The sequence below is a fragment of the Corapipo altera genome, unplaced genomic scaffold (assembly GCF_003945725.1).
Source record: "Corapipo altera isolate COAL_440 unplaced genomic scaffold, ASM394572v1 226, whole genome shotgun sequence".
NCBI lineage: Eukaryota > Metazoa > Chordata > Aves > Passeriformes > Pipridae > Corapipo > Corapipo altera.
This window is the reverse complement of record NW_020885054.1, coordinates 160,410-181,267: the sequence shown is the minus strand read 5'-3', so window position 1 is coordinate 181,267 and position 20,858 is coordinate 160,410. Positions and strand designations below refer to the sequence as shown.

Sequence of the window (20,858 nt, the reverse complement as noted above, 5' to 3'; positions counted from 1 at the left end):
CAAACCCTGCCTGGCCCCCAAACCCTGCCTGGCCCCCAAACCCTGCCCAGCCCAAACCCTGCCCAGCCCCACACCCTGCCTGGCCCCCAAACCCTGCCCAACCCCACACCCTGCCTGGCCCCCAAACCCTGCCCAACCCCACACCCTGCCTGGCCCCCAAACCCTGCCCGGCCCCACACCCTACCCAGCCCCCAAACCCTGCCCGGTCCTCAAACCCTGCCCAGTCCCCGGACCCTGCCAGGCCCCACACCCTGCCCCAGAGGAGGAGGAGGAAGACCTCTGGAAGAGCAGAGTTCCATCCTGCCACTTTCACCTCACTCTGGCCTTCCCAGATAAAATCTCTGGGATTTCACCCACACTGAGCAGTCCGGAATTACATCAGCTTTCTCAGGATTTAATCACTTAATTAACCAGTAATTATCAACCAGCTCCCTTTGGAAAGCTGAAGATCCGTTAGTTTAGATAAGAACTATCAGTTTAGATAAGCTTCGGAAAAAGCTTCTGCTGTGGACCTGGATTTGGGATCTGGATTTGATGTGGATTTGTAGCTGATTTGGGATTTGGATTTGTGGGTGGGTTTGTGATCCTATCCTGCCCATAAGAATCATGGAATGGTTTGGGTTGGAAGGGACCTTAAAGCTCATCCAATTCCAACCCCTGCAGTAGGCAGGGAATACATATAAAACAATTATTTTGCATTAAAATAATGCTGTCCTAACCCAGGAATATCACAGATATTCCACACACACCTTCCCTCTCCTTTGTAAGATCTAATTATCACATGATCACACACATGTATGTCTTATCTGAAATAAAATTTGTCACAAACCACTTTTTTTTTCAATCAAAGTGTCTAAAAGGAGCAATGGAAATGAGTTTTTATCTGCTGTCATTTCCTCCTCGTGATGCCAGATGGCAACACATGAACTAACAGCCAAAAACTGCCCACACTAACACTAAAAAAAGAGGAGGTGGACTCATTCCATGTCTCCTTTTACAGCCTGGGTGCCAAAGTAGGAGCACACAAAATAACTGCCAATATTTGGTAACGTCTGTTGCACAGCAGGGGCAGCACAGCACAAAAATATATCTCCCCTTGGGGCACAGAACCCCCCCAAACAAACAAATAAAGGAAATAAACCCAACTTTCACCCCTAAACCCCCTCTCTCCGTCACTTGGCTCCAGCACCAAAGGAATGGAAAGGAGATTTTTAGAGTTCTCAGAAAAATGAGGCAGAGCTGGCAGTGGAATTATGGGGTTTGACTCCTCCTTCCCTTAACAATTTGTCAGCTTTATCTTTTGAACAGAGCACACTCATGTTTTGGTTTCCATCACCTTTAGATTATACAACCCCACCTGTTCAATATGTATGTGTAAAGGTGCTTTTTGCTGTGCTAATGACAGCCAAAAATATGAATGGAAATTCCTGTTTATGTTTAAATCCTACACGTTTAGGTTCTAAACAACACAGAGTGCACTGAGCCTTTTTTTTTTGGTTAGGAGGCTGAATTTCTTTTGGGTTTTTGAAGCAGAGCCTTTACCTTGGGAGCTCTGGCTGAGCCTGGCCGAGGACCGCGTCACGCGGGCGGATCTCCGGGACGTGCCGTCGCTCTCCGAGCTGTCCGTGTGCTCGGGATCCGTGGAAAAATCGGAGTCCTCCGTCCCATCGGAGCTGCTGCCCGCGTTCCTCTGCAACGGCACAGCCCACACGTCAGCAGGGAGCACCTCGGCTTGGATATGGCAGGGAATATTTCACGGGATCGCGGGATGGTTTGGGTTGGAAGGAGCTTAAAGCTCATCCACTCCCACCCCTCTGCCACGGGCAGGGACACCTTCAGCTATCCCAGGCTGCTCCAAGCCCCGTCCGACCCGGCTGGGACACTTCCAGGGGTGGGAAGAGACGTTAGATAGGTAAATTCAACTAAAAATGTACTGGTTTAATAAATACGCAGCATCAGCGCCTTTAATAATAAGAAGCTTCTTGCAAACTGATCCCCAAGGAAAAGTCGTGGGAGCACGGGGTTTTATTAAAGCAAAAGATGGTGTTGGGTCACAGGTTGGACTCGATGATCTTGGAGGTCTTTTCCAACCTGGGATTCCATGATCTATTTTTCCCCCATGGGGAAGGTTCCCACCTCATCCCAGACACCTCAGCTGGAAGGGTTGGGGTGTCCTGGGCAGGGCCAGGAGTTGGGCTGGATCATCCTGGTGGGTCCTTTCCAACCCAGATTACTCCATGTGCTGCATCCAGCTCATCTTGTCCCTCCAGCTGCCCCTTTTTATTATTATTTACCACTATTATTTTACTTTACTTCGGTTTTTATTATCAAACTGCTTTTATATGAACCTAGAAGCTGGATGGTAAAAACTGAGGGGAGGGGGGGAGCGGCAGCGCGGTGCTTAATTTCCACCTGGGTTTAAACCACGACGCGCTGAGGGGACAACCAGAATGTCGTTCGGGGCACGGTGGAATCCCCGGCGGGACTCCTGTGGGGGCACAGCCGTGAGGGGACGGCGATGGCGGGCGCTGTGAGGGGAGCGGGGGGAGAGCGGCCGCCATGAGGGGAGAGGGGAAGGCCTGGCGCCGGTGGCGGGAGCGCGGCCCCCGCGCCGCTTTGTTTTGCACCCAGCGGAGCCCTGCCAGCCTCAGCCAATCGCAGCGCGAGTGGGAGGGGCGAAAGGGAGAACCCGCCAATGGCGGCTCGAAGAAGCGTAAAAGGCGGGGCCAGCCGCGGGTGACTGACGGCAGAGCCCCCCTATCAGCGCGACGCTTGCTCCCACGGCAACATCAACCGGGGGGGCGGAGTTAGATATGGGAGGGGGGACAGGGCACGCGCGGGGAGGTGACCGTTGGGGGCGGATTGACAGCCGCGAAGTCCAATCAGCGGCAAGCCCCGCACTGCAGCCCAACCAATACGCGACCAGCTCTACGGCGGCCTGCCCAATCGGAAGCGTCAAAGGGCGGAACCCGCTGCCAGCGCGGAGGTGGGGGAGCAGTAGCCGTTGGGGGCGATAAGTGACAGGCAAGGCGGCCAATCAGCGCGCGGCGTGCCCGTGCGGGAGCCAATCAGCGAGCGCGGGAGGCGGGCGCAGGGGGCTCAAGGCCGCTATTTTCCCCCCAGTTTTGTGCCCGTGAGAGGCAGCGGAGGGGCTGGGGAAGGGTAGAAAGCAGCGGGCCAAGCTCGTCGGTACCCCCCACCAGCCGCCTCCTCCGCTCCCCGGCCGCGCTCACCTTCCTGCGCTGCATCCTGGGCGGGGGCAGCGAGCTCGCCTGGTCCCCGGCGCCCGCGGCCCGCGAGGCGGCGGTGGCCGCCGCCGTGTTAGCGCTCGCGGGCTCCGTGGTGACAGCCGTGTCTCCCGCCCTGCGGCACGTCTGCTCCGGCGGCGCCAGCCCCGCTCCCGCCGCTTCCAGCTGCCGTTCCCTGCTCGGTCCCTCACGTTTCCGCCGGGACGCGGCCCACACCCCTCGTCACGTGACCGCGAGCCATCTTGCAGCCGGGCAAAGCATCACCGTGACGCCGCCGGCGGTGAAGCCGCGCGCCGCCATCTTTGATCCGGGCCGGGCGCTGTTGGCGCGGGGCTCTGTGGCGGCGGCCATTTTGAGTGAGGGCGCGAAGCCGGCGAGGCGCGGGGCGGGCGGTGTTGCCGGGGGGCGCCATGTTGGGTTCGGGCAGGCGGAGCGGCGGGGCCGGGCCGGGCTGAGGGGCCGCGGGGCGAGGGTCGGAGGAGGGCGGTGAGTGCCGGGGCTGCCGGGGCCGGGCGAGGGCGGGGAAGGCCCTGCGGTGATGGCGGGGAGCGGTTGGGTTCCCGGCCCTGCAGCCGCCTCCCCTCAGGGACGGGCCTGTTCCGGGCCTGGGCGCTGGGGCGGGGCCGCGGCGCGCGGGGGGAGGTGGATTATCGTTAATTGTCGTTAATTGAGCTTTCTGCTCTCAAAGTGTTGGCGCGGGGGAGATTTTTGGTGGGGTTTGCCGGTGTGGTTCTGCCTCGGGTGTCTCTGAGGAGCCGTGTGGCGGCTCTGGCTGGGCCGGGCTGAGGGGCGAGTTCACTTATCAATAATTGTGGAGAATCATGGAATGATTTGGGTTGGGAGGGATCTTAAAGACCCAGTTCCACCCCGGGGACACCTTCCACTGTCCCAGGTTGCTCCAACCTGCCCTTGGACGCTTCCAGGGATGGGGCAGGCACAGCTTCTCTGGGAAATCCATCCCAGCCCTCCCCACCCTCCCAGGGAGGAATTCCTTCCCAATGTCCCATCTAATCCTACCCTCTTTCAGTTTAAACCCATTCCTCTTGTCCCGTCCCTCCATCCCTTGTCCCCAGTCCCTCTCCAGCTCTCCTGGAGCCCCTTTAGGCCCTGGAAGGGGCTCTCAGGTCTCCCTGGATCCTTCTCCATGTGAACCCCCCCAGCTCTCCCAGCCTGGCTCCAGAGCAGAATTGCTCCATCACCTCCTCTGGACTCGTGTTTTAACGTGACAACACTGTGTATCAACCACAATAAATTGCTTTATGTAAAGACTTGGGGAAAAAAAAAAAAAGTATATTTAGTCAAACACATGATTTCTTTCCAGCTGTGGTTATCTTTATGAATTATGAATTTCTCAGGGCTTAATCCCCTAATCCTCGGGAGGGTTTGTCATCCTTAGTCGTGCAAGTGATGCTGCTTTTCTCACTCCAGGTTGTCATTTCTCGTAGGTGTATCCAGCCTCCTGTGAAATGCTGAAGGGCAAACCCGGAGAAGGGATGAAATCCCTGGGCTCTTATCCCAGCAGGGAGGAACTGGGGAGCAGTTGGTGTGGTATGTGAAGCACTGGCTGCAAATCAGCTCTAAAGTCGAGCCCAGGAGAACAATGGGAGTGTGAACAGCTCCAGTCTGGTCATTTCAGGGAACTCATTTGCAAATCTACTGAAAAAAAACCCATAAATGCAGGAATTCTGCCTAATTTCTAACCAGCCTGATCCAATGGAAGGTGCCCCTGGCAGGGGGGTGGAAGGGGATGAGCTTTGAGGTCTTTCCAACCTCCTTGGGAATCGTTGGAGGTGAAACTGCAGGTCTGTCTTGGGAAAGGCACAAAGGGAAGGGGAATTGGAGCAGCTGGAGGTTCTGCCACGGTGCCACCACCACTAGATGTCAGTGGATGAAGGGAATGAAATTTGGGAGCAGTTTCTGCAGGATGCAGAGCTGGTGCAGCTGCTGCTCACCGGGATCCCCCGGGGTTTGAGCTCCTCTTAATGATGTTCTTAAAACAGACTTTTTTAAACACTCAGAATATTTTAAGTAGGATCTTTTTGAGGCTAAACCAGAAAGTTTAGAAGAGTAGGCCCACGAAACATTCCTGTGCTGGAAGGGACCCACAGGGGTCACAAAGTCCAACTCCTGGCCCTGCACAGGATGCCCCAAGTTTGGCAAATTTGATGATGGAGTTTCATCTTAAAATGACACAAGAGTGATTTTTGGTTCTTAAATCCTCTTTTATTTAAATATAGGCAGGTGCCAGATTGCCACTGGTTCATCAGAGATCTTTTGGTCCTGAAGATCTCATGGAATCTGAAACCTTTCCAGGCCTCACTTACTCTGGAGACCTGGCAGGGAGTGAGCTGCCATCACTTCTGTTAGTGGTGATATAAATTAGGAATTGTTAGGAAGCAGAATAAACATTTGTAAAGTCCCTGAGTTTTCTCAGTCACCTTATAAATGATGTTTATAAATTAGAATAATTCCCTGTAACTCTGTGTGTGTTGTTTGCTGTGATCTCTTCCTGCAGGGTGAATTTACTGAAGTGTATTTAAAGCAACTGAGAGAAGCTCTATAGAATGAAAACACATCATAAAAATTACCTGAATTGCTACATTTTAATAAACCTCACTTGTTTTTTAGGTGCCATCTCAGCCCAGCTCTGGGGAGTTGAGTTACCCAAAGGTTGGGATGGAGCTGGAGAGCTGGAAATATCCAGATGTGAAGATCCAGGGTAGCTGCTGCTTTCACTCCCCCATCTTCAGAAGGTGAGTAGAGGTGGGTTCCCTCTGCTTTGGTTCCTGATTGATCATTTTAGTGCCTGGCTTTAGGTGCAGGTGATAGAGCAGCACCAGGGATCTCTTGGGAAGACTGAGGAATTCCTGATCCAGTTCGATGTCTCTGGGTTGGGTTATTCCCACAAGGGCACTTTTCCTGGGGGATAACTGGGAATGGCTGCTGTTTGCTGGCTGGGTTTTTGGGCAGAGCCTGAGCAACCTGATCCGTGTTAGGCTGGGTCTGAGCAGGGCTTGGAGCCTGAATTGTTGTGTCACCAGCCTGAACTTAGTTCCTGGCCTGGTGCAGTGAGTGATCTGCAGACTTGGAGCCAGAGGAAGGAGCTGCAAGGCCCAGGATTTAATGCAGTGGGAATTCTGTGGAGCCTGGACCAGCAACAAGCCTGACCCAAATTTTTGAGTCTTCCCTTCTGCATAAAACTCTCCAGTGGCCTTGGGACACTTCAGAAACCAACCCAAGAGCAGCAAATGTATTTAGTCCACACTCTGTGCTGCTGAAACGGGGCTTTATCTGCAGAATGACTTTGTATTTTCTACTTTTGCATTAAAGAAAACTATTACTGAGCTGCAGCACATCAGGAGGATGAGTTTGGAGGGAGGGGTGGGTTTATTTTATTTTAGAGCTGAGTGGACACTGAGCTGAGCCTAAATGAATTCCTGAGTGGGGAATCCTGGCCCTGCAGGTCTGCAGACACCACCAGCTGTGGGTGGGTGGCTTGGGGTGTTCCATGGACCTGAGCAGAATCCGTGGGCTCTTCCCTGGGGCTCTGGCAGCAGACACAGAGTGGAGCCTGTGTTTCCTGGCATCAGGAGCAAGGTCAGCCCAGCCTGGCCTACATCTTTCCTCTTTCAAATTGTGATGGAAAAAAAGGAAAAGATCCAGGCTGATTTTTGCTGAAAGCAGAGGGTTTTCACTTGGTTCCAGCTGATTATGGCCCCACTTCCTGGTCCCCTCCCTCCCCTGGGTCTCATAGGATAATCTAATTATTAAACAGCTCCAATAAAAGCACATTTTACCCTGGCAGGAATAAAGCCTATTGATAGGCAGGATATTTTTGTGCCACCCTCGCCCTGTCCCTGCCAAAATGGGTTATTTTTTTGGATTTGTGGTCTGCTCCTTTAATACATTCCTTCCAGTCTAGGCAGAGCTCTCCAGCTGCCTGGCACTGGAGTTAATTCCTTGCTTCCCAGTCAATCCAATCTGCTCCTGAAGGAGAACTCTGCTCACGTTGCCCAGCCCGGTGACACAAACCCTCCCAGGTGCAGGAAACGTTTGTCACCCAGGAGGGCCCTGAAGTGGGAAGGGAAGGTGGAACCTGATCCTTTTTGGCACTTTCCATGGGCAGCTCTTCTCCATCCGACTCTGGGCGACCATTCCCAGCCTTGGACACAGGAAGAGCTTGTGAGGTGTTAAAAACAGGTTATATGTGAGTACAGAGAATTTATCTTTGCTTGCTCTGCTAATTAAAGAGTGATCCCTAATCACTGTGGGGGAGGGATAATTTAGGGATGTGCCTGTTTGGATCCAAAGTGAAAATCAGAGGAAGGGAACAGAGAAGCAACTGTCACCCCAGACTGGAGGGTGGAGTGTGTTTGGAGGAGCAGCAAAGGTCAGGGGAATAAGGAGCCTTAGGATAAAGAGTAAGGTGGAAATAGGAGCCAGAGCTGGGCAAAACATTTGGAGAGGAAATCCAAGCAGTTTGGTCCATGGGGTGACTGTTGGGATGGCCTGACACGCTCCAGGATCAAATACCCATCCCACTGGCAGCTTCCTCCTTCCCTTGGGCTCCTGGGAGCCCGGTGAGCTCTGAGCCTTGATGCTGAGGGAGCCAGAGAGCCACCAAAGTGAGGGCACATTGTCACTGTGGGCTGGCTGGAGAATGGGAGACATCACAAAATGGGAGCTGTGGCTTTTACACCACTTAATTGTGGGATGTGATCACTGGCCTTTATACCTCTAATTAGAGGGGGGGGGGAAAAAACCCTGTTTATGCCTCTAATTAGGAAAAAAACATTATCTTAGTTGGAGCAAACCTAATTAAAGCTTGGGGTGAGCACTCTTGGTGCTCTGTGGGACTCGTGTCCTGTTAGAAAGTGCTGCAAAATGGCTGTTCCTGGGCTGCTGTGCCAGCTGGAACTGCTGATTTCCTTTGAAACTCCTGCTTTTCTAATTATTCATGGCAAAGAAAAGCTCCTTCCCATATGAACTCCTGGCTGCCTGAGCTCCAGGGTGAGCCAAGTAGGTGATTTCCTTCAGCCTCTGCGTTTGTTCCTAATTACACTGGGCCAGTTGTTACCCACAGTCAGAGTTACCTGTGCTTCCCAAAGCTGCAATTCCACGTTCTGGAAAAGCTCAGCAGCACTTCTGGGAGGAGAGTTTGTCTTGGGGTTGCCTCAGACCTGTAAGGGGATAATATTTTTTGGTGCCAAATCCAGCCCCTCTGTGAAGTTTTTGTTTCTGTAGCACGTTTTTGGTACTTTCTCCCATTGAATTCAGGGGAGGAGAGGGAGGCAGAGGTGTGGGAGCTGCCAGGCAGGAGCTGGTGCATGAACTGGAGCTTTAATTGCTGCAAACTGGGAAACCAGGGGCTTTGCCTCTCCTGCAAACATAAAGCTTCCTTTAACACCTTCTCCTAAGCAAGATACTCTTCCTTTATTGCATGTTTTACATCTGATTTTTTCAGCCCCTGTTACTCTGGGAAATCCTCCTGAGCCTCTGATGTTGGTTAATTCCTGAATCCACGTCTTTGTGCGTGGGAGGAGAGACAAGTTCATCCCTTAGGATGAGCCAGATGGGATCTCCCAGTGTAAATCCCAATTCCTGGTGAACACTCCAGTCCCAGCTCCTGCCCCTTGGGCTGGGGGTTCCACCAGCACCATCAGCACTAATAAAACTGGGAATCACAAAGAAAACTGGGAGTCAAACTTCTGTGTGTGAGGGAGGGATCCTAAAGAGGATAATCCCTCCACCCCTGCTGTGTGTGTTTTCCAGGAGCAGCTGTGGGGTCCCAGCAGTGGGAGGAGGAGGAGGAGGAGGATGCAGCAGCAGGTACAGAACAGGTTTGATTGGAGCTGCAGCTCCTGCTTTAAATTGCTTTGGGGATAACTGAGTGATTCCTCTCCCTGTGTCCCTTCCATGCCCTGTTCCAGGGCTGGCAGTGGACAGGGGTGATTGCTTTGAAGTGCTCTCCTGCTTTCTGGATGATTCACACTGGTAGGAGAGGCTTCCTGCCTTGCCATGACTTAGGGAAAAGCTCCATTTCATAATGTCTCCTTACTCTTAGCAGGGCTTGTGTCTGTTCCCAAAACTCCCACTGTTTTCACTGCAGGCATGACCAGACTGTGAAATAGCTTGGCTGGGCTGCTGAATAATCTCTGAGGCTCTTTTAATAAACTGCAGTTTTATTTATCTTGCTGCTCTTTAGAGCTTTTCATCTCCAAACATTGGAGTGCAGAAACTGTCCAGCAGTGAAACTCAGCCGTGGCTCTTGGGGATAGAGTGGGAGGCAGACAGGCAGGCATTTTTTTACTCCACAGTTTGGAGTGAGAGGAATTTTGTTCAAGGACAATGAGGGAAAGCTTAGCTTGTGTGCTGAGTGACCCTTTGATCTTCCACGTTCATGCTCAGCTGATCAGGACTTTAAATCTAAGCTCTGTCTCCCTCCTCCCCACAGCAAACAGCCAGAAATGTAATCTCCCCTGGGACTGGCCCAGGAGGGCTGGGCTGGGCTGCAGGGGCAGCTGCTGGGCCCCACACGGGCCCTGTGCCCCTGTCCCCTCCTGCAGGGACACCCCGGGAGCTCAGGGCTGGGTGGCACTGGGAGCTCGGGGCTGGGTGGCACTGGGAGCTCAGGGGTGGGTGGCACTGGGAGCTCAGGGGTGGGTGGCACTGGGAGCTCAGAGGTGGGTGGCACTGGGAGCTCGGGGGTGGGTGGCACTGGGAGCTCAGGGCTGGGTGGCACTCAGGGGTGTCTCAGGGGGACAAGGCCGGTCTGTCCCACAGAGTGTGTGACACTCATGGCTGCAAACCCTGAGGTGTCAAACTGAAGGTAGGTTTAGGTTGGATTCTGGGAGGGTGGGCAGGGGCTGGAATGGATTTCCCAGGGAAGCTGTGGCTGCCCCTGGATCCCTGGCAGTGCCCAAGGCCAGGTTGGATGGGGCTTGGAGCAGCCTGGGCTGGTGGAAGGTGTCCCTGCCCGTGGCAGGGGGTGGCACTGGATGAGCTTTAAGGTCCTTCCAACCCCTGATCCTGTAATTCTGAAGTGTTTGTAAACGTGGTGAAGTGACTTTGGCTTCCTGAGGCTCTGAAAAGTGGGAACAGTTCCTGGTGCTGGGCAAGCAGAGGAGGCTCCAGAATTGTTGCCCAGCACCTGGAAAGGAGCAGGCAGAGGATGATAAGAGGTTGGATCCTTGACCTGCAGCCCTTGAGCACTTGTAAAAGGTTGTGTTACTGCAGCACTTCATTAGGATCCTTAATTCCAGGGCTGGAGTGCAGCCTGTGGAACGTGGGACCCGAATTCCCTCACACCCTGGGGTGTGTGTCTGTCAGGGCAGGACAGGGAAAGGCCTCTTCTGCTGCAGATAAATTGGGGGGCTGATAACGTGCAGCTCAGCTGAGCCCCTTTGATAGGCACCAGCTGGGGCCTCCAAATTAACCCAAAATGTGGGGGGTTAAACCTTTGGAGAAAGCAAAACCTGGCCTGGAGTCAGAGTGGGCCTTTATTTAATTTGCTCTCCCTTATCTGCAGGGTGAGCTGTGGTGGGAACAGAGGCCCAGCTGTGTGACCTTCCTTGTGCTGGAACAAAACAGCCCCAGAGCAGGGAATATTTTTAATTTCTCCCAGCTGTGGGTATTGGGTTCTAATCACTGTGCCCTAAAAAAAGCCACTGTTCTCAGAGAAACTGAAAGTGAATTTGAATGTTGAGGTTGGGAGGCCCTAAAAAAGCTGAGCCACCACTTCATCAGTGAGACAATAATATGGCCAAAACTTCTCTTTTTGGCACTGGTGGCTATTTCTCATGGCAGTTTTATGTTCTTTTGAACACCTGTGCTTGGCAGTTCCCTCTCCATTTTTTTTCCCTTATATTTAATAACTTTTTACTTTGCTAAGAGTTCTTGTGGACCTTGGGAAGGGAATATTTTTGGGAAGGGTGTCTTTCCTTGAAGAAGTGTCTGTACACAGAGGAGCAGCACGACCAGGGATGGATTTACCTCTGAGATAGGGAGGAGAACTGTTAAAACAGACACTTGAGGGCCCTTTTTTGGGTTTAAAACCTCATTTTAAGCTGTAAGGTTGAGTGAATAGGGAAATATTGAAGTGTTTTTTTGGGTAACTCTCAGAAATGCCCCCTCAGTGCTGCTGTTCTGGAATGTTCCCTGCCCACCCTTAGGGCACCCTGGGAACAGACCATTGTGCTCTGACCTTATCAGGGATCTCCTGCCCCTATCAGGGATCTGCAGGGCTCCTTCCTGCAAGAGATAGGGCAGTTTGGGGGGTTGGTGGGTTTGGGGGATGCTCAGTTTGGGGGGGCTGACCATCTTGGAGGGTGGATGCTCAGTTTGGGGGTTGATCAGTTTGGGGTGGGGAGATGATCAGTTTGATGGGTGGAAGATCAGTTTGGTGAATCAGTTTTGGGGGTGGATGATCAGTTTGGGGGGTGGATGATCATTCTGGGGGGTGGATGCTCATTTTGGGGGGGATGCTCCCTTTGGTCCATCCTGTTCCTCCCTCCTCTCCAGCCCCAGATCTGCAGTTTCTGCCCCATCTTTGCTCCCACCAGTAATGGCAACTGGATTCCCCAATGTCCCTGCCTGGATCCCCTGGTGTGTCCCTGCCTGGATCCCCCAATGTCCCTGCCTGGATCCCCCAATGTCCCTGCCTGGATCCCCCAATGTCCCTGCCTGGATCCCCCAATGTCCCTGCCTGCATTCCCCAATGTCCCTGCCTGGATCCCCCAATGTCCCTGCCTGGATCCCCCAATGTCCCTGCCTGGATCCCCGGTGTGTCCCTGCCTGGATCCCCCAATGTCCCTGCCTGGATCCCCGGTGTGTCCCTGCCTGGATCCCCCAATGTCCCTGCCTGGATCCCCGGTGTGTCCCTGCCTGGATCCCCGGTGTTCCCGATCCCAGCAGCCCCGCTGTGCCCGGGCAGTGCTGCTGTGCCCAATCCCCACGGGGACACCACCCGTGCCCCAGGCTGGCACAGGGCCAGGCTGCTGCCCCCTCCTGCCCTCCCCTGTCCTTATCTCCCTGTGCCACAGCTCCCCCCGTCCTGGGCAGGCACAGCACCCCCACCCTTCCCTTGGCCTGTCCCTTTTTATATACTATGTATCTATATATTATGTATATTTATATATAATATATTACATATTATATATATATATATTTTTACATATCTATGTTATCTCTTCCTTCAGCCTGGGAGGGGCTGCAGGGGGATATCTGGGGTTTCAGGTGGTTCAGGGGGGTGGGTGCCCCAAACTGGGAGTTCTCTCAGCAGTAGAACTTTGGGGGAGAGTTTTCCACAGCAGGTTTTTCTGGTTTCAAGGCAAATAACAACTTGTTGTGCCCCGTGCTCAGAGCAGGGCTTGGGGCAGGGGAAAAAACCCTAAAAGATGGAGAAAGGGAAAAAAATCCTAAAGAGGTGGTGAGAGGGGAAAATCCCTGAAAAGACGGTAAAAGGGAGAAACCCTTAAAAAGATGGTAAAAGAGAAAAATTCCTAAACACTGGTAGAAGGGAAAAATCCATAAAAAGTTGGTGAAAGGAAAAAAAATCCCTAGAAAGATGGTAAAGGGGGAAAATTATTAAAAACTGGGAAAAGGGGAAAATCCGGGAAAACTGGTCAACAGCTCCTGAGCCTCTCAGCCGTGGGGCTGGGATGGAGCCGGGGCCGTGGAGCCGGGTGCTGGCGGCCCGCACGGTAATTTTGGACTGATTTTAGGCTTTTTTGCCTCATTTTGCGGCTCTCGTTCATCGCCGCTTCCCCGGGGATGGGAAAGCCCAGGACGGCCGTGCCCGGTGCTTCCAGGGATGGGGTGGGAGGGGGACGAGGCGGGATCAGGATCGGGATGAGGATCGGGATGAGGATCGGGATCGGGATCGGGATCGGGATCGGGATCGGGATCGGTTCTCACCCCCCCAAAGGTGAAAGAGGAACCGGCCCCGCCCACGTGCCCCGTCACCGCGTGGGCTCTGCCCTGCACTGATTGGCTGAGGTACTGCTGTGGGCGGGGCAAAGGGCGTGGCTTCACGCACTCCTCTCTCTCTGATTGGCTCTGCCGCCAGCAGTGACGCCTCCTGGCGGTCCTGATTGGCCGCCGCCGCGGCGCGTGCGAGGCGGAGCGCACCGAGGGCTCTCATTGGCTTCCCTTCGGTGTGGGCGGGGCGCCGGCTGCTGGGCAGCCAATGAGCACCGCGCTGCTCCTTCAGGCCCCGCCCCCGAGCTCTCATAAGGGGCGCGGGTGGCGCGGGGGGCTCAGAGCGGCGGGCGGGCGGGACATGGCGGGGGTGGGTGCTGCGCCCTCCGGCCGCGCCGGCCCCGGGGGGCTGCACCCGCTCCGCGCCACCGTCCCCTTCCAGCTGCAACAGCGCCGCGGAGACGGGGCCCGCGCAGGTAACGGGGGGACCCGCGTGGCCCCGGCACCCGCAGAGCACCGGGGTTGTGGATCGGCCCCCGGTTTGGGGGCTCCGAAACGGCCCCGGCCCGGGGGGTCCCGGGGCTGTGCGGGCAGGGCCGCGCTCAGCGATCCGTGTGCCCCCGAGGCTTCTCCGCAGTGATGGTGCGGGGGTGGAAGCGAAAGGGGAGTGGGAGAAGCGAGGGCAGAGCAGCGGGGACAGGGACAGAGCGAGGGGACACTCGGCCCCCCTGGACGGGCCCGGGCTCTGAGCTGGGACCCCCGAGGGCGGGCACCGAGCCCCTGCTGCTTCTCCCCTGACAAGGAGTTGCCCGTTTCGAGGTGGTTTCACCAAAAAAGCCCCCAAAACCCGAGCCCTGTGTTTTGTGCAGCTGATCCGTCTCGATAAAAAGCAGGAATTCGGTTTGCCCCGGTGGTAATTCGTCCCTAATTGCACTTCTGAGCTCTCCCTGACCGCTTCAGGAATGCTTAAATATAACTTTTTAGCGGCCTAATAATAGTCTTTGGCTTTTCTCTGTATGTGTGTGTGTGTTACTTTTGGCAGTTCCCGGGGCTGCTTTTGGATGTGGGGTTGCTGCTTGGCTGCTCGTTATCTCACGGAGTATTAAAATAGCAGTGAAACGCTTTTGGGGTTAAACGTGAGATCAGAGCTGTGGGACAGGGGGAGAGATTTCTCCAGCGGAATTCGGTGGTGTCTGCCCGGTGCTGGTCCCTCGCTCGGTGCAGGGGGTGTTTAATCTGCTCTGCTGGGAATTCCCCAGGGAGAATGAATGGCCCTTCCCGAAGCGTCCCTGCTCCAGGCTCCCTCCTTCCCGCCGCTGGCAGGGCTGGTATCGATCGGAGGAGCTGTTAAAAAGCTTTCTGCTCAATTTACACTTGAAACGAGTTAATGAAATAATCCTTTTGAGTGCCAGCCTCCCCCTCTCGGCGGCGAAATCGAGGTGAAGCTGCTGTTAATTGGGCAATTACTTTGCTGTGCAGAGAAAATCGAGGAAATCCCGAAGGAATGGGAGCTGGGCTGTCATCCCTGGGCTCTGTTGGAGCTCTGGGCTGTCCCCGCTCCAGAGTTCCATGGATCCCACGCAGCTTTCCCAGGGCAAAGTGGCTGGAGCTCCATTCCTTCCTGGCTCTGTGCCTCGCTGTGCAGGCTCTGGGAGCTTGGGTTTTTCCTCTTGCTCATCCCAGTGGTTTCCTTGCAGCTCTGGAAGGGTTGGAGTTCTCATTGCTCCCCTCCCTTCCATGTGCTCCCGGAGTGTGTGGGAGCTGCAGCACAAACTGGGCAGGATTGAACCCAAAACTGGGATGATGGGAATTTGTCTCCTCACACTCCTGCTGTTTAGGAAGTTCTGAGCTCATGGGTTGGGAAAGAGGAGGGATAAGGAATATTTCCACCTCCAGCACTGAGCTCTTGTCCCTTTTAACCCCATTTCCTGCTCTGGTCTGGGGCTGCTCCAGAGCCTTGGGAGCAGCCAAGTGGCTCCTGGAGATAGGGCTGGGCCTGTTATCCAGCAGCTCCAGAGGCCCAGGCACAGAAAAGGGCCCCAACCCTGGGCCTCGTGGCCAGGGGGCAACTGGGGCTCCCTGGAGGGCTGGGAGAGCCCAGGCTGGGAAAGGGACACTCCAGCTGCCTCCTCCTCCTCCTCCTCCCTCCCCAGCCCTCAGGGTTCCCTCAAACCACCCAAACTGTTCAGGAGCGGCTCCACTCCATGGGAAGGAATCCCAGGTGATCCACTGGAATGTCTGATGGGGGATTTCGTGGAGCCACCCAAGGGCTGCAGGGAAATCTGAGCTTAGAGGAGCAACCCTGGGGTCAGTGGGAACAGTCTGGGATCAGTGGGAATGATCAGGGATCAGTGGGAACAGTCTCTTGGCTCAGTGTGCACACTCCCTCTGGGATAACCAGGAACACCTGTGGGGCAGAGGAGCACAGGGCAGGTGCCCCTCACCCTGAGCCCACCCTGCTCCAGTGGGGCTCCTGCTTGTTTTCCAGCCCGGACTGGGAGCAGCACCTCTCCATTCCCTGGGCAGGGAAGTGCTGCTGGTGTGAGGGTGGGAGTTCCCTGGGTGCTGCAGGAGCAGCAGGACCCTGATTCCCAAAAGCAGGCAGTGTGTGCCTGTGTCCCTGCAGTGCCCTGGGCTGGTCCCTGGGCCGGTATCCCGTTATTCCAGTGCAGCTGCTGTGGTGTTCCCATGGCTCTGGAAGCTCCTGTCCCTCTCTCTCTCCCAGCCAGTGTTCCCTGTGCCGTGGCCCTGGAGCAGCCGGGCCGTTCCCGCCGGACCTGCTCCCTGGACCCCATCCTGGGCTCGTACCTGCTGGGACAGTGGCCCCGGGACAGGGACACCCCCCCCTGCACCAGGGACAAAGCCACCCAGGTACGGACACGGGCGGGAATTCCCGGTGGGAATGTTCTGGGAAGGGTTTTTATCCCTTTGTGCTGCTCAGCTCCAGCTGATGGGGCAGAGCTGGAGTTCCCTGGGCCTGGTTTGGAGGCCTCTTCCCTCTGCAGGACTGGCTTTATATGGAAATAGAAATAACTTTATAAGATGTGCCTGGGGACTGCTCCGAGCCCGGAGAGGGCCGAGGGCAGGGAAGGAAGTTCACTCCCTTTGCTGATCACATTCCCAGCCCTGATTCCATGGATTGCAGAGCAGAGCTGCTTTTTGGGAGCACAGGGAGAGCTGCCAGTCCTGGGGCTGGGGGCTGGGAGCTGGGGGAGGCAGCTGCTCCCTCCGTGCTTCATCTGCAGCCCAAAGCCTGGGGTTGGGTTCGTCCTGGAGCTCCAGAACTGAGGAACTGAGGCCTCCCAGCCAGCTGGGTGTTCCCAGAGCTCTGGGTGTTCCCAGAGCTGGGGGAGGCTTTTCCCCTCAGTGTCTCCATGCAGGAAGTGCCTGATCCCTGTGATCCCTGTGTCACAGGGGCAGGAGTGTCCCCAGAGGGGTGGGTTGGTGCCCCTTGTCTCACTGTGGTGACTGAGCTGCTGCCTTGGGGCAGCTCTCCTGCCCTGTGTCCATGAGCTCCAGTTTCCCAGCAGGCACAAATTCGGCCAAACTGGCCCAAATAAACATGGGAATGTCTTAAATGCACACTGGGGCCATGGAGATGATCTCAGGGATCCCTGGGAGAGCTGGGGGTGTTCCCCTGGAGAACAGAAAGCTCCAGGGACACCTCAGGGCCCCTTCCAGGGCCTAAAGGGGCTCCAGGAGAGCTGGAGAGGGACTGGGGACAAGGGATGGAGGGACAGGACAAGGGGAATGGGTTTCAAATGAGAGATGGTTGGTTTGGAGGGGATTTAGAAGAGAAGCTTCAGGGTGACCTAACTGTGGCCCTCCAGGATGTGAAGGGGCTACAAGAAACATGGAGAGAGACTGTTTCCAAGGGCCTGGAGTGACAGGACACAGCGAATGGGTTTGAACTGGGAGTAGGATTAGGTGAGATATTGGGAAGAAATTCCTCCCTGGGAGGGGCTGGACTGGATTTCCCAGAGGAGCTGTGGCTGCCCCATCCCTGGCAGTGTCCAAGGCCAGGCTGGTGGAAGGTGTCCCTGCCCCTGGGGCAGGACCTGGCTGTGCTTTAAGGTCCCTCCAGCCCAACCCATTCCCCAGTTCCACGATTACTGAGCCTCGTGTTGACAAGGGGAGATCGGCCCAGGGCAGGGGGTGATCCCACTGTCTGCAGGCTCCAGGAGCAGCCTCTGAAGCCCTGCCCTGTGATTGTCCTCAGCCCTGTGAGTGTCCTGAGCCCTGTTTCTCGCCCCAGACCCCGCAGTCGTGGCCCGAGGCAGCGGCAGGGCCGGGCAGCGCCGGGGGCGGCTCCGAGCACCGGCGGGAGGTAACGGAGACCCCGGGATGGGAGGGGAGGGAGGGAGCCAGGAGACCTTTGGGAATGAGCCCTCAGCCCTTGTCCCAGCCCTGACCCCGGGATCTGGCTGCAGGGGGATTTGTGGCTTCCCTCTGGGGCAGCTCAGGGTGCTGGGAGTGGGTCCAGCAGGGAATCCTCACCTTGGGTGGAGATAACCCAGATCCACCACGGAACAGCTCTGCCCACGCTGCAGCAGCACAGGGGGACGAGGCCTTGGGAGAACTCCAGGCCCATCCTTGGAGCTGCTGCTCCTGGGACTGTCTGATCTGGCACTGCCAGAGGGGATGGGGGGGAGGAGGAGGAGGAGGAGGATGGGTTTGGAGAGGTGTGGGTTGGGGGGGGTTGGTTTGGGGAAGGTGTTGTTTGGGGCTGTTGTCCCTGGTCTCCTGCTCCCACGCTGATCCCGAGTGTCCCAGATTGCCAAGCTGAAGCAGCAGCTCCAGCGCACGAAGCTCAGCGGCAGGAATGGGAAGGAGAGGGAGAAGAGCTGCCCGTTCCCGGGGGATCACACGCTCCGTGGATCACTCCAGGTACATCCACACACCCCCTGCTCCCTCTCCCCCCATCCCAGTGAGGGGCAGAGCAAAATCCCCCTGGGAAGGGCCCCAAACCCCCTGGGCTGTGCTTTCCTCAGGAGGATTTCTCCTCCTCTCCAGCAAATTCCCAGGATTTCTGCCGCACTCAGGAGTTCACAGGACTGTCCTGTCAGTGTTCCCCAGCCCAGAGGGCTCTGGCTGAGCCCTGGGAGCTGAGGCTGTGCAGATCCAGCTCTGACTCCCAGCATTCCCGACTCTTGCAGGACTCTCCCTCAGGCTTCCCTTCTCCATGTCCCGTCCTGAGGCTCAGCCCCTGCCTGCACAGGAGCCTGGAAGGGCTGAACCAGGAGCTGGAGGAGGTGTTTGTGAGGGAGCAGGGAGATGAGGAGCTGCTGAGGGTGAGTGAAGGTCACAGACTGTCTGGAATCTTCTCTTGGAAACCCCTCCCTCCTAAAGCTCCACCTGGTTCTGTTTCTCGGCCCTGGGGACAAGTCCCCATGTCCAGGTTTATGATGGAATCACAGAATCTCCTAAGTGGGAAGGGATCCACAAGGATCCACAGAGTTCCTGCCCTGCAGGTCAAAGCTCTCCCAGGTGCCAGGGGGTTTCCTGCTCCTCTAATCCTTTGCTCCCTCCCAGATCCTGGATGTCCCAGACGGGCACAGGGCGCCGGCGCCTGCCCAGCCAGACCCCCTGGACACCCCCCTGGACACCCCCCTGGACACCTCCCTGGACACCCCCCTGGCCCTGGAGCCGGGAAGTGGCAGCTGGAGCAGCCTCTCCCTGTCCCCCTCCCCATCCCTGCAGAGCCCGGGAAGGCCCTCGGAGGCACAACTGGAGCCAAAGGAGAAAGGTGAGCGTGGAAAAGGGCTGGGAAATTTGGGGGATACTGAGGGGGGTCAGAGCTCCTGGGCTGCTCCTCCCTGGCTGTGGGATGGGCTGGAAGTGGAGCTAAGGTGGGAGACAGTCCCAACAGAGCTCTTCTCCACCTGAACATTCCATAACCTGCAGCCCTGGGGGGTCTGACAGAACACGTTCCCTGTCGGATTCCTCTTTGGAAAACTATTCCAAATCCTCTTTTCCTTCCCTCCCAGAGGGGAGCAGCCCTTCTCCAGTGCTGGCCTTTGCCTCCTCCCCTCGTCCCAACCACAGCTACGTGTTCAAGCGGGAGCCTCCTGAGGGCTGCGAGAGAGTCCGAGCCTTCGAGGAGACCCTGTGAGTGTGGGAGCCCTTGGAAAAGCGCTGGATGATCCCATGGGATGCTGGGCAGGGGCAGCTGAGGCTCCTGGGACAGCAGGGATGGGGGAAAAGGCTCCCAAGGAAAAGGCTGCTCGGGGCCTGGAGCTGGAGGGGGGAGTGCTGGGAGGATCCTGGGATTCCTGCACTTCCCAGGCCCCTTGAGGCGGAGATGGTTCTCCCCTAAATCAATCAATGGGATCTCCTACAAATCAGTGGGATCTCCCACAGATCAGTGGGATCTCCCACAGATCAGTGGGATTCAAGGCCAGCAGCCCCTGGGTACCCGCTCCCAGCAGCAGCTGCTCTTGGCACATCCCCTGTTCTCCCTGTGCCTGCTGAGCTGTTCCCTTGGGAATTGCTGTCCCTAATGCTGTGCCCTCTGTGTCCCCTCAGCTGCTCCAGCCCATCCCAGCCTTTCCAGCCTTCCTGCCCGGACAAGAACAAGGTTCACTTCACCCCCTCGGGCTCTGCCTTCTGCCCCGTTCGCTTGGTGCAGCCGCTCTTCCCGAACGTGGGATTCCTCTTCCGGGGCTTCCCGGCTCCCCCTGGCCCTGGCACAGGTCCCTTCCCCTCCTGCCAGGCCCCCCCAGCCCCCACGGCTCCCGCCCGGAATTGCGAGCCCTGGAAGCGCGGCCAGGCCGAGGAGAGCGTCGTGTTCCAGAGCTCCCTCGTGGTGTGAATCCCTTGGGAAGGGCGGCACCGGCGCCTCCTCAGTGCCTTGGAGGTGGGATGTGGCAGCCCCTGGGATCGGGAATTGGGGTGGAATTCCCCCCAGGATGGCAGAGACTGGGAAGGACAACGTGCCGTGGATCCCTCGCTGCCGGGGGGGCTCGTTCCTGGAGCCTCCCCAGTCCAAAGCACTTTCCCAGGTCGGATTGTCCTTGTTTCCTGTGGGAAGAGCAGAGGCAAATCCCTGCTCCTCTGGGAATGAGGGGGAGCTGGGAAGACTCAGGTGGGACTTCCCAGCACCTCCTGTTCCTGCTGGGACTGGGGAGAAGGGGCTGGAGCCGCCCTCGGATGTGCCAGGCTGGAATTGTGTCCCTGCACAGCTCCTGTCCCTCAGGGAGGGCGGGGGAGCAGCAGATTCCTGGCTCTGCCTCCCCTTCCCTGCTCCAAACCTGGAGCCTCCATGGATCTCCTGGACTTTGTGTGGCTGAGGGTGACCTTGAGCTGCTCTCCCTGCCCTTCCAGGAGCCTGATCCTGCAGGGAGAGGGCATGGAAGTGGGATCTGGCAGCACACACAGATCTGCTGCTTCCCAAAGAAACTTCCTGAGCCAAGAGCCTGGATGGGGCTGGGGGTGGAGGGAGGTCCAGGACCCTCAGCCTCATCCAGGGGGATCCAGGACTCTTGGCCTTATCCAAGGGGGTTCTGGGACTCTCAGCCCCATTTAGGGGGATTCCAGAACCTTTGGCCTTATCCAGGGGTGTTCCAAGACCTTTGGCCTCATCCAGGGGGATCCAGGACCCTCGGCCTCCCCAGGGCCGGGCCCTGTGCAGGATCAGGAGCCACATCCAGCAGCTCCACCCTGTGATGCCTTTGGAGTTCCCTCACACAGAGC

General features: G+C 56.5%; 2 protein-coding genes and 1 long non-coding RNA gene across 7 annotated transcripts in view; 2 read left to right on the top strand and 1 right to left on the bottom strand.

The window, feature by feature from the left end:
• Positions 1-3,485, bottom strand: part of KAT7 (lysine acetyltransferase 7) — a 12,578-nt gene extending 9,093 nt beyond the window's left edge. Inside the window, exons 1-2 of the mRNA XM_027668844.1 lie at positions 3,234-3,485; positions 1,543-1,690 (exon numbers count right to left, since the gene is read on the bottom strand). Of these exons, the coding sequence (XP_027524645.1) occupies positions 1,543-1,690; positions 3,234-3,248 (163 nt within the window). The 5' untranslated portion in view covers positions 3,249-3,485. The remainder of the gene's footprint in view (positions 1-1,542; positions 1,691-3,233) is intronic.
• Positions 3,486-3,659: 174 nt separating this feature from the next.
• Positions 3,660-9,437, top strand: LOC113959657. 2 transcript variants are annotated; one of them, XR_003531895.1, is made up of 4 exons: positions 3,660-3,734; positions 4,694-4,796; positions 5,877-6,001; positions 9,021-9,437. It is a non-coding gene; the product is annotated as an uncharacterized LOC113959657 (long non-coding RNA). The 2 variants fall into 2 exon arrangements; XR_003531896.1 differs by having other exon boundaries at positions 5,877-6,011.
• A 4,090-nt stretch (positions 9,438-13,527) lies between these two features.
• Positions 13,528-20,852, top strand: FAM117A (family with sequence similarity 117 member A). Of its 4 annotated transcripts, none has more exons than XM_027668847.1 (8): positions 13,528-13,642; positions 15,892-16,037; positions 17,422-17,493; positions 17,940-18,053; positions 18,323-18,457; positions 18,699-18,912; positions 19,154-19,274; positions 19,692-20,852. In XM_027668847.1, exons 1-8 carry the CDS (start codon positions 13,528-13,530, stop codon positions 19,975-19,977), a joined length of 1,203 nt encoding a protein of 400 aa, XP_027524648.1. In that variant the 3' UTR covers positions 19,978-20,852. The 4 variants fall into 4 exon arrangements, with proteins under 4 accessions (XP_027524648.1, XP_027524647.1, XP_027524646.1 ...); XM_027668846.1 differs by having other exon boundaries at positions 17,386-17,493; XM_027668845.1 differs by having other exon boundaries at positions 17,368-17,493.
• The last annotated feature ends 6 nt before the right edge of the window (positions 20,853-20,858 follow it).

Excerpts from the sequence above, each read along its gene's own strand:
- FAM117A (XM_027668845.1), top strand. The coding sequence starts at position 13,528 with ATGGCGGGGGTGGGTGCTGCGCCCTCCGGCCGCGCCGGCCCCGGGGGG. Across the intron at positions 16,038-17,367 it reads CCAGGGACAAAGCCACCCAG|CCCTGTGATTGTCCTCAGCC; the intron begins GTACGGACACGG and ends TCTGAAGCCCTG. Across the intron at positions 17,494-17,939 it reads GCTCCGAGCACCGGCGGGAG|ATTGCCAAGCTGAAGCAGCA; the intron begins GTAACGGAGACC and ends CGAGTGTCCCAG.